This window comes from Eupeodes corollae, chromosome 3 (assembly GCF_945859685.1).
Source record: "Eupeodes corollae chromosome 3, idEupCoro1.1, whole genome shotgun sequence".
NCBI lineage: Eukaryota > Metazoa > Arthropoda > Insecta > Diptera > Syrphidae > Eupeodes > Eupeodes corollae.
The window spans coordinates 88,210,046-88,222,676 of NC_079149.1; the positions used below are offsets into that span (position 1 = coordinate 88,210,046).

Here is a 12,631-nt window from a genome sequence, read left to right on the forward strand (position 1 = left end):
GTTTTCCTTCGGCTTTTTTGGTCACTTTGATCGTTGCAATGAAACAAGGTTGTTACATTAGCTTTTCCCGACGTTTTACTTGACGAATGCTTAACTGGATGTAACGCAAAGCCAAATTTTATAGTGAAATATGTTGATGACATATTTGCGGTTATGGACAAATATAAAGTCGCAGACTTATTATTGATCCTGAACGGATTGCACTCCAAACTACAGTTCACTGTTGAAAACGAAAATAACAGTTCTATATCGTTCCTTGATGTCAAAATCCACCGTATGGACACTCAATTGTCGTTTGATTGGTTTCAAAAACCAACAGCATCAGGACGTCTGATCAACTTCCGGTCCAACCAAGCCAAACACATAAAATCTTCAACACAGCTTCCAATATAATTAACAAAGTGTTCACGTTAAGTGACGAAAGATTCCACCATTCAAATACCATCAAAATGTGACCAAAATTTTAAGCGACAACGGTTTCCCGCCAGCAATTATTCGTGGCTTAATTTTACAACAACAATGCAGACGCGCTAAACAACGAAGTGAGGATAACAACAAAGGATACTTCAAAAGCATTGTTTACGTTCATAAATTGGCTGAAAGTTTTAAGCAAGTTGTCAACAAAAACATCCAAGACGTCCGATTGGCTTTCAAATCTAACCAGACAATTAGACACCTTTTCACCAAACTAAAGACCAAAATAGACAGAGATAAACGCACTGACGTCATTTATAAAATAAACTGCAAAGGTAAACCTGACGAAACATGTAACCTTTGCTACATCGGAACCACCAAACAATTCTTGCGCCAAAAACTGTCCAACCACAAGTCTGACATCAGAAACAATAACCTGGCTAAAACCGCATTGGCGGCCCATTCAATAGACAAAGGTCATTCTCCGGATTTCGATGGTGTCAAAGTTCTTCAAACGGAAAAACATACCTCTAAGCGATATACGCTCGTAACGCTCTACATCCTGAACAACAAAAACAATATGAATCGGAAGCAAGACACACAGAGTAAATCATCTGTATACTGCTCACTTGTTTCCTCATAAGAGTTTTATCTTTGTTTTTTTTTTTTTTTTTTTTTGTAGTTATAGACTGAACTTCTTAATTAGAAGTGTTTTTTTACATTTTTTAAAATTTAATTATTAAATTGTAAGTTTTTTCTTATTCTTGTTGTCCACAATATTGTACTATGTGTTTTATATTTCATGTGTAATAAAGTTCCCCTGAGAAACGTGGAAAAGCTAATGCAACAACCTTGTTTCATTGCAACGATCAAAGTGACCAAAAAAGCCGAAGGAAAACCTAATTTTTCCAATACACATAATACATTAGTCAATACATTATCTTTTAATTTTAAAGAATATTAAAGCGAGATCTTTATTTGGGACATCTTAATCCTTTAAATAAAGTATTCTTTTTTTTGTGCAACAGAAAAAATAACGGTATTTCGTCGACCAGTGTTCTCTGCTTTTATAAAACAGAAGTTCTTGCCGAAGCTTGTTATTTTTAAATCGTTTTTAACTTTCATAAAAATGTTGTACTTGTTTCTTAAACCTTTGTTTTAATATAAATTAATTCAAATAGTTTCTATGAAACTGGAATTGGTAATTAGTAATTGAACAACATAAAAGGTTTGTAAGGGTTTTAAAAAAAGACTTTAGTGTGTTGTGTACCAATAATTAAGTGCGGCATTAGTTTTCATAATTCAAAAATTTAGTTTTAAGATTTAAAAGCGATTGAGAAAATTAAATTTGTTATGTTTGATATCAAAATAAAGCAAGAGTTTCAGAATTGTTCACGTAAAAAACTAATTTATGTAAACAAGAACTTCTGTTTCAGTTAATTTTTTAATGAACCGATCTCTGATTTTATAATTGACGACAAAATCATTTTTCATCTTCTTTTTAATACCCATCTGTTGGTTATGCTTTTAATAAAAATCGAACCTAAAATGCTTGATTTTAATCAGAACAGTTTTTATCCATGATACAAATTTTCTATATCACTTAAAATTGATGAAAACCAAACAAACGCAAAAGCTGAAACCTAATTCCAATGAAACTTATTTCTTTGATTTGAAAAGCAAAAATCTGTTAATCAAAAGTCTGAAAAGATTAGACTTGATAATAGTCACAGGAAAAGCTATCTACCTACAAATAGAAAGTTATATTTTTAAGCTATCAACGGTTATTAGTAATTCAATTGGATATAAAGTAGATCCAATAATTTGTTTAACTTTTATTAGCCTTTCTCAAAAAGATCAAAAGAAAATGTATGCCACTGCAACTAGAAATCATAAGTTACTTCGAAATTCTTAGGTATACAGAAAACACTTTTTATAATTTGCATTTTTCTTCTAGTTTACTAATCCATGCGAAAATTATTTATTGTTTTCTCAATAATGAAGGTCGAACTAATTAAAATATACAAACAAGTTAATGCGCGATTTTAAAATACCTGCTTCGATTTCTTTGACGGTTTTTATTTTATTGAATGATATGAAATAATCTTCATAATTCTCACATCCTTTTTCACAGCCTTTAAAAAATAATCACAACATAACCTTTCTAAGTAACAGCCATAAAATTTCTTACTCGCACAAAATATGATTCGCCTAATTGTTTTTCTTTCACATACATTTCATATTTTGCAAAATTCGCAGAAACAATCATCAGACTTTAACAGGTAGAAAGGACCAAAAGGAAAGGATACTAAAGCCAAAGGTTATTAGATCAACTTACACATTCGCAATATATCTTCTGCAAAGCAATAAAATTGCTAGAAACTTAAAAAGACACACATAATATAAATTATTTAGCACCTTAAAAAAGAATATCATATTCATTTCAACATTAAACTGGGATTATACAGCTGAAAGGAAAAAGGGACAAAAACTCTGGTGTTAACAAAAATAATCCTATTTAAAGGAAGCGGAATATTTTAACGCCACTAATCGAGTCAATGAATTAAGAGTGATAGGACATAAGAACGGAAGTAGAAGACAAACTCTCAAAAATATGGCAGCCCCCATGGTAAGACCTAATACTTTATGGATCCAAGAAAATTGATACATATTTAAATATAAATTTAAAACTAAATATTTATTTAACTGTTGTTTTTTTCTTTCCCTGTAGCACTTTCGAAAGCGACAGCTTCTGGAGTATCAGATTCAAGCAAATACAACACCACAATCAAATGCACAACAATCAGACGTAAACGAATTAAACGTCAACTTAATCAATGAACCTCTTATAACCTTCGAATATCCCCCATCGCCATCATCAATGGGATCAGAGAAATCAACACCTACAAAATATGATAACACTCCTCCCAGAGTTAATTTCTCTGATACAAACGAATATTCAACTGAGCAAATGCAAATTTTAGCCAAAAACACTGTAGCACTACTGGAAATGGAAAATTTATCACCAAAATCGACCAAAGATGCTCAGAAACTAACAGAAATTGCAGAATCTCTAACAGCACTTGAAAACTTTTCACATAACCCAAACGTTCATTTTAATAACTATCAAAAAGGATTTACCTATGACGCTTCAACTCTAATTCATTTTGCTTACAATCTCAAACAAACAATTGAAGAATATATTAAACATGAAATATCGAACGCTTCAGCTAACAAAGCATCACTATCAACCCTCATCTTGGCCAAATTAAATCAACTGAGAGTAAATGCTCTACTTAAACCAAAAAAATGTGTAGAACAGTTGCCATTCGATCGGTCTCATTGCCCACCTAATCAAGAATCAGAGTTAGTGCCCGAGGATTTGTCGTTGAAACGAAAAGAGCATGATTACCAATCTAGCTATGACGAACCAACATCAGAAATGGACTACGAGGAGTCAAATCTCGTAATAGATGAATCCTATGTTGAAATTCTCACTGACGATGATGACAACAATCATGAAATAACAATAGTTGAAAAAAGTAAATCCAAAAAACGATACACAAGGCAAGGACTGCAGCAAATAGCAACTCGAATTTCTGGAATCTTTTCATTTATAAATCGAACCCAAACACGAATGGAAGAACTCATGAGAAGAGGCATAAATGTGTATGAAAAATCAACACATTCTTCAAAAAAATCTAAGAAAAAATCCAAAAAATCTTCAAAATCATTATCTAACACCCAAGTGTCAAAAAGTGTACCCAATAGTAATACACAACTTAAGCCATTCAACAGACTAACGGAAATTTCTACCCCAGCGGAGACATCGGTACAAAAATACCTGCCAAGTAGTAATGGAAACAGACCTTTGCCCATATACAAACCAAAACCATGGACCAATGGGTTGGGTGATGATAAAAAATACAATAAAAATTATCCAATCCCATGTCCTTATGATGACTCCAGACTCATCATCGGACCCAATGGAACAACAATTTTGAAAACCGAATGGGCTAAGGTCGATTGGGAGCAAACACCACCAGCGATAACAAGAAAAATCCTCATGACCCTATTTGATCGGGACTTTTTAGCAACACATAGCCTAACAGGCAGACCATCGCCGGCTTTCTTAGATCTTAACTATCCGGAGAAGAAACCATTGGACACAAAAATAGTTGCCGATTTGGTTGATCTAGTAACGAGTCGAACAATTGCCACTGCAAAAGAAGTTCGAATGGCCATAACAACAAAATGTGCGGATGAGTCTAAAATGCGACGATGCCGCGAAACGAGGCTATTAAAACAAAATGAGAATATAAGAATCAGACCGTATTGAGTCTAAAGAGTTTATTTGTAAAGCTACCCAGTAAAATTTTTCCACAGGGAAAATAAATATTAATGTTGTAAATGAAAATAAAGTGTTGGTATTTTAAATTTTGAATTGGTCGATTTTTTTTTTATCTACTCCAAACTCTCATTTTATTGTGATTTAATGTTTCTCACAGAAATATATGTTTCTCTATAAATTTTGAACTTCTTTTTACGGTACTTTGTTTTCACTTAATCTTAAATCCCTTATACTAGGTTTTACGAAAAACAAAAATACAACCAGATAGATAAAAAGTTGCGGATAATAGGTTAGGTAAAGTTGAAGTGGCTGTTCGTAACTTAGTAGGACCCACTTAGGCCAGTTTAATGGCCCAATGTAATGTAACATGAATCTTGAGGCTTCCTTCTTAGCTCAATGAAATCATTTTGAGTCCCTTACGAAACGTGAAAAACTGATTATGTTAATATGATTGAGATCGTTTAGATCGTTATAGAAGAATTCTTCTAGGTAAGCCTTGCGTTTTTTAGGTAGAGCAGGTCATGTACAGAGGAGGTACAGATCCATAAAGCTTCTGCAAAAGTCATTTGGAATACGCCTAGCTTATAAGCGATCTGCTTAGAGATTCCAAGCACCTTTTCTAAATGCCTTTATGACCCGACACCAAGCAAAGGAACTGTTGTGCCATCTCCATTAAAGATGATCGATAGTTATTGACTGTTATAGAGTTTGTAGGGACGGAGATATAAAAGCGGTCTGACTATCTTTGATATAACGTTTGCTTCAAGCCAGTACAATGCTTCTTTTATTGCCAAAAGGTCCAACTGAGAAGGCGGAAAGGAGACTTAATTTCAGTCGTTCAAAGTACACACCTCCACTAACTTCTTTATTTGTTTTTGATCTATCTGTGTAAAAGTGGATTGACTCGTCTTCCAGGAATGCTTTATCCTTTCAGAAATATCTGGAAGTTTTTGTCGAATTAGGGGATGGTAGTCTATATGATTTAAGAATTACGGATACGCTAATTTGTTGTTAACCTACTGCGTGTTAAACGATCCGCTTATACAAAGGGAAGCTGAATGTTGGACTTTATTTAGTTTGTCGTGGTTTATAGCTTTTTGTAAAGCAATCCATCATACTCTTACATCGTACATTAAGATCGGTCATAATGCCGTATGCGTAATTGTGGGTCTTAAGTCGCATTTATTACCATTAGCTTCTTGCAAGTAAAGAGATCTACGGTAGCTTTGTTGACTCTTTCTTGTTTGTAACGTTTCCAATTTAGTTGGTTATCTAAAATAAGACCCAGATACTTAGTCTCGTCTGAGAACTTTAATTGGATTCTTTTATATTAGGAGGGTTAACAAATGGAATTTTGTATTTTCTCGAAAATAGGACTAACTCGCTGTTGTGTGTCCACAGTCCACACAAATCAGCCCCAAATATTAGTTTGTCAAAGGCCGAAAGGCGTTTTGTAAGAGTTATTTTAGTGTGTAAAGTTGCTTGCCTGAAACCGCTATAGCAATTTACACCATGTTACAGAGGGGATAGAACACCTCCAATAAGAAATCTTCTAGGAGAAGAGTTTAGAGATGTTAGTGCAGATGTGTTCACGTTGTTAAAAGCTCTCTTGATGTCAAGGAGAGCAACCAAAGTGAACTCTCTATAATGGAGGGAGTATTGGTGCGTACTTATGTGAGTAACGCCGTTTCCACCAATTTGCCTTAAATGGATATCAATCAAACTTTCTAAGTTCTTAAGAAGGAATGATGATAGACTTATAGGAACTCTTACTTAAAATACGAGTTTTTTTTTAAATGGCGATCTCAAGGCAACCTAGCCTGAGATCCAACTAGCGCTGTAGTGCGCCGTTTTGATACCAAAAACTCGTTTGACCTGTGATAGAAAGGGAAAGATTTATAGAGGAGCTTCATAGCGATTATGTTAGAGCCATTTTGTAGCATTGAGATAAAAAATTAGGCCTCTAATCTTTGTCTCAGATAGCTCATCAAGTTCGTAAAAGAATGTATTTCATTCTAGTGTTTGCCAAAGCAGGACATTTGCAGAGAAAATGGATTATCGTTTCACTTTCTCTTTGGTCACTACAGCTACGGCAAAAGGTGTTGTAAAAGATACCCAACTTCTCTGCATGAACTCCTATAGGCCAATGTCCGGTACAAGCCACAACAATCCTGGCTATGTCTTGCCTTGGCCTGCATAGAAGATCTTTTGTACGGGTTTTATTATAGGTGGGCCATATCTTCTAGATATAATGCAGTTGGGTAAATTGCTCCACCTTCGGTTTGATTCAGTTTGGTAGATAGAAAAGATTTTACCCTTCATAGCACCAAGAGGAATGTTAGCCATTTCCGCAATTGAGCTATGAAGGGCCGATCCTTGCCTGGCTAGATCGTCAGCCCGTTCAATCCCACGATACCACAATGGCCCGGAACCCAGATCAGGGTGACACCGAGGTTAATATTCAGGCTCGCAAGCTCATCGCGACATTGCTGGACCAATTTAGATGAGGATATGGCCGAGTTAATGGCTTGACAGCTGCCTGCCTGTCTGTAAAGAGAGCCGCATTTCGGTTTTGGTTTGGGCTTTGTTTAAGTATCTTATATGGCTTCCTTATTGCCAGCAGTTCAGCCTGAAAGACGCTAGCAAAGGGACTCAGAAAAGATCCTAGAACCAACTCCGCACTCCATCTTTGAACCGTCAGTAAAGATGGTTGTGTCGAAACCTATCGACACGATGTCATCCTCCCAATCTTCTCTCGATGGGAAAATAACCTTAAAACCCTTACTAAGGCACAAAGTAGCAGTAGTCAGTGTCTACCGAGATAATATCTGAGGGAATCAATTTCGTTGTGTTACTGTGACCACAAGGTTTTGACAACCAGCTGTTTGATTTCTTCACCCTAAAAGCGCTGCATGAAACTATGTATATAATAAAAAGGTCGATTGGTAGAAGATCCAAAATAACGTTTAAGGCGTCCGTTGGACAAGTACACATGGCTCCTGTGGTGCCCACGCAAGCTGTTCTCTGAACCTTCTTTAGCTTATCAATATTATAGGCTTTGCTATGAGCAGGCCACCACACAATCGACCCATATGTTAAGGTTGGACGGCTGTTTACGTTCATTAAATCATCTTCGACTGAAGTCCCCACTTTTTGCCGAAAGTTTTGCTGCAGGCGTAGAAGGCAACACAGGCCTTCTTAACCCGTACTTTAATATTTAGTTTCCAGTTTAGTTTAGGGTCGAGTATAACTCCCAAATATTTTGCACTGGAAGACAATGATAGGATTTGACCGTTGGATAGCGTGAAAGGCGGTACTTTAGTTATGGTGGTAAAGAGCAACAGTTCAGTTTTACTTTGGTTAACTCCTAGTCCACAACTCGTGACCCAGCTGCTAACTTTCTTCAAAGCTGGCTCAGTGATTTCACTAATCACAGAGGTGTAAAATACGAGCACATGAGAAACCTACTATGAGTAATCTCCCAGGAGAAATAAGTTGCTTTGAGCGTTTAGCTTGTCTAAATGGTGTTCGATTTTTATGTGGTGTCATACTTTCGCATAAAATCACAAATTTCTAAAGGTATACTGATGTTAGACAAAAGACGATCGACAATTTAGGGTTGTTTGTTGATATAAAGAGACGAAGTTCAATGATTTCATGGCTATTTGATTGTCTGAGAAGATGCGTATATCAATAGTCGATATCACGTTTTCTTTGAGCCAAGAGATGACTTCTTTGATCTTAAAAACATCTGCCTGGAGCACGCTTCGGTAATTGGGAAGACCAAAGGAGAGACAGTCTTTAGTCTTTCGGATTATGCTCCTCGACCGAACCCATCATCTGTTTTTGGTTATCTGTATTAAACTAAATCACTTTGTGTGCTCGATGCATTTGAACATTTTATTAAAATTCAATTTCTTTTGTTGAAAATAATGTTCAAAATACTGGTTACACCCTTTTCCAAATTTTTAGATATGACCAAAAATGTTTTTTCTTAGATCTTGATTGATGTTATAAGTTTTAAGGACTTGGTAATAAATGGTTTATGGCTAAACCATGTCGGCATTTATTAAATGTATCTTTATATCTGTTTTGCCATAAGAAACAAAAAACTGTCTTCTTGCTACAATTAAAATATAATAAAATGTGAAGTTTGGTACTACGTGTTGCTCGTTCTTCAATATACAATCTTTTAGTAAAATCAATTATTTTAAGCTTACCTTAAAATCTTCAGAAAACAATTTATGTTCCTTATCCTTGTGAGCATCATCTATTTCCTTTTTAGGAAGTGTGTAAATCAGTTTCATATCCTCTCCATCGCCTTCAGTAACTAAAAACAAAAAATATATACAAAACATAAGACTTCATTTCAATCAAACACAAATATAAATAACAATTAAAATTTAAATTTTTACCGGCAGTATTACAAACAAAATACGAGTTGAACCAAAAATGAAAGATTTTCTTTAATTCAACTTTTACATCACCAGTAACAAACACTTTCTGTTCATCCAGTTCTAAAGTATGTGTTTTGCGAAAATCTATGGGAAATCTGTCCAGTTCCTACATAAAAACAAATAAATTAGAATACTATTGGTGTGTTTTATTAATCATTTAAAATTACTTTTACTGTAACTTTCGTCCAAGATCCCGCAGAAATGTTCGATGTTCGAGTTTCTGTGCAATCAATTTCTTCCATTGTCGATATTGAACATTGCACAGTGCCCTGTAACACGGTCGCAGGTGTGAATCGAATTCCGCAAAGCTTAAATAATTAGATAAAAGAATAATTTGATTTATATACAATTAAGTTTTGTAACAAAGGATTACTCACCTGAAGCGTTTGCCTCTCATATTTTAGTTTCGATCGTATCAGTCTCGCATAATAATGGACATATCGCCTCTGGGATGGTATCGTTACACCTTTCTTGTTCATCGTTCGTTTTTCGCCATAGTAAGCAAGTGCATCCTCAGCTCTCGTTTTAATTCCACTGTACAACAAATAACAACAAATCATTGTTCCTTAAAAGAAAGCAAGAAAACATCAAGTTATTGGCTACTTCATAATTGAGTTTTTGTAAAATACAAATATAAGCGATTGTGATAACGATTCAAGACTGAGTGCACATTGTTTAATTTTCGATAAAATAAATGAAACTTTAACACATTGCGCCCTTCGAATAATATAAAGTTGATACTTATATTTGAATGTTGTCAAGTTCAACTCTTCCTTTTTACTCATTTTTAAGGCTTTTAAACCGCATTTAATTATTGTCGATGTGTAGAATTATTAAAACAGTACAATATAAAAAATTTAATTCAATTTACCTGTTCGTCCTTTCCCAGCTTTACAGTGAATAGCTGCAACATTATTCGGATCTGTCTTTAGCCAACGATCTACGTCGTTACAAAATTTATCTATCAGTTCTATTGTTGGCGGATTATGGTCCTCAAACGCATACACTGAAACTCTCTAAAACAAAAAAAAACAAACAAAATTATGAGTCGTTTAAAATCTACAAAATAAAAAGAAACGAAAACATAAAAAAAAACTTACACCATGAAACTTGTTGACATCGTAAGCTTTTTCCGAGCGCAAATTATAGACTTTATAGTGCTCTGGGTGTGTGACTTCGAAAAAGTGACAAACATCGTTCATGGGATTTCTGAACACACTTTGAATGTATTCTCCTGGGTACCCCATAGCAATTATATTGTCACAAATATCTGAAATGAAATAAAGAAGTAATAGGGATTATGAGTAATGCATTACAAAATCACTACTTGAAGAAACGCTGAACAAATTTTATATCGGTAAACTAAGATCGCTAAAGACCCTAATATTTTTTGCTAACCGGGTTTCCCTTAATCAGAAAGCAGGGACAACCATCAGAAGAGTCACTCTAAAGCTGAGTTTCACTAGACAACCACAACGAAACTCCTTCGACTAAGAATACAGCTAAGAACGAATCCTACCAAGTAATGCTACAAACAAGGACCAAAGCCACTTAGACCAGCTCGAGAGATCTACCTACGAGCAAAAAGGAATGAGTGAACACTGTTTTATCGGTAAAAAAATTGATAGCGTTAACAGGGAGTATATCTGGTTAGCTTTGCGGAGGAGAGGCATCCCAGAAAAACTAATTGCTATTATTAGAGCAACATATGATGGTTTTAAGTGTAACGTTCTACACGATGGTAGGTTATCAGATGATTTTGAAATCCGAAGCTGAGTCAGACAGGGCTGTATTCTGTCGCCAATATTGTTTTAGTTGGTGATAAGCGATGTACTGCGCTCAGCTCTGTCAGGTAGTGGAGGGATCCAATGGACTTTGACATCCTATTTAAAGCATTTGGATGACGCGGACGATGTTTGCTTACTCTCTCATCATCATCTAATGACAACAAGTGTGGAGAGAGAAACAGAAGTTGTGGGGCTGAAAAATTAATTCCGGAAAAACAAAAATGATCAGCTTAGGAACCCTACCATCCTCTCCAATAATATTTTCTCGCAGCAGGTGGAAAAAGTGGAGAGCTTTCAATACCTTGGAAGCATCGTTTCTATCGAAGGCGGAACCGAACAAGACGTCATCTGCCGCATCGGCAAAGCAAAAGCGGATTTCGGTATGCTGTGCAAAATTTGGAGGAATAACTCTATCAGCTTAAGAACAAAGCTACGACTGTTTCGCACAAATGTTGAATCTGTGCTTCTTTATTGGTGCAGCACTTGGAAGGTTACTTCAGCCATAACAAGAAAGCTGCAAACCATCGTAAATAGATGTCTTCGTAACATCCTAAGGATTTTTTGGCCAAACCGTATTTCAAATGAAATCCTTCATAGAAGGACAGGACCTATAGAAGCTATAATACGAAGACATAAGTGGCAATGGATTGGACATACGCTTCGAAAAGGTAACGACTGCATTGCTGTCCAAGCAAGTGGAACCCGCTCACAAAAGAAGTATGAAGAGACGACCAAAAAGCACATGGCGCAGGACAGTCGGGGCGGAATCAGCGTCACTAGGCAAAAGTTGGAGGGAGCTGAAACACATCTCCAGAAACCGTACACGATGGCGCGCAGGCGTAGTAGAGGCCCTATGCCCCTTAAGGGGACCCCAACGGAGTAAACAGGTCTGAGGACCGGTGGAGAGGATGTTCGAAAATTCCACCAAAGGGCAAACAACAATCTACCCAAAGTTTTAAAGAACAAAACGGAAGCCTACCTAGATGACAAGGGAATGTGTAGTAAACACATAATTAGTGCCAAGGATCAATAAGAAACATTTTTGTACATTGCTATACTCTGAATATAGTCAAGTCACCCCATCAAGTCGATATTCGTTCCAACCTGGAAAACTTTTACCAATACGTTTATTAAGTCCATCTCTAAAAAAGGGATATGATTTGACTTGTTATGTGAACTTAGTAATTAGCCTTTAAAACGTCGCATATAAAGTCCTGTCGGGCTATATTGTGCGCTGCTCTGTCAAAGTTAATTGTAACACAACTGAACTGTTTGATACTGGACAAATGGAGGCGTTAATAGCGTTCTTAAGGCAGTTATACGCAGAAAATGACATAGAAACAGTCCAAACAAAGCGACCTGTCGTTGGTGAATTTCAAAGTATTTAAAAGGTGTCGGAAAATGTTGTTAACGATATAGAAATCTCAACATTATAAATTCGGTCTAAACGTGAGAGGGATCGACATAACTTTCAAGAAGTCGAGGAGTTTGCCTACCTAATTACCTACCACTAAGAAAACGTTAAACTTTAAATATATTAAAGGGCGTAGATTCTGAAAGATGCAGATGAAAACTTGCTAGGAAGCTACGGGGACAAAATTATTCGAAGAATTGTGGAAAAG

At 35.8% G+C, this 12,631-nt stretch overlaps 2 protein-coding genes across 5 annotated transcripts in view; one reads left to right on the forward strand and one right to left on the reverse strand.

Annotated features, from left to right (window-relative positions):
• LOC129951113 (serine-rich adhesin for platelets) overlaps positions 1–12,631 on the reverse strand; it is a 50,351-nt gene that overhangs the window by 14,464 nt on the left and 23,256 nt on the right. For all 4 annotated transcript variants that reach the window (XM_056063127.1, XM_056063126.1, XM_056063125.1 and 1 more), the window contains 6 exons: positions 10,323–10,492; positions 10,094–10,238; positions 9,600–9,787; positions 9,390–9,530; positions 9,181–9,328; positions 8,986–9,095 (listed from right to left, as the gene is read on the reverse strand). In XM_056063127.1, coding sequence (XP_055919102.1) covers positions 8,986–9,095; positions 9,181–9,328; positions 9,390–9,530; positions 9,600–9,787; positions 10,094–10,238; positions 10,323–10,492 — 902 coding nt within the window. The remainder of the gene's footprint in view (positions 1–8,985; positions 9,096–9,180; positions 9,329–9,389; positions 9,531–9,599; positions 9,788–10,093; positions 10,239–10,322; positions 10,493–12,631) is intronic.
• LOC129951114 (uncharacterized) lies at positions 2,679–4,830 on the forward strand. Its single transcript, XM_056063128.1, has 2 exons — positions 2,679–3,043; positions 3,146–4,830. The coding sequence occupies exons 1-2, from the start codon at positions 3,029–3,031 to the stop codon at positions 4,751–4,753; spliced, it is 1,623 nt and encodes a 540-aa protein (XP_055919103.1). The 5' UTR covers positions 2,679–3,028; the 3' UTR covers positions 4,754–4,830.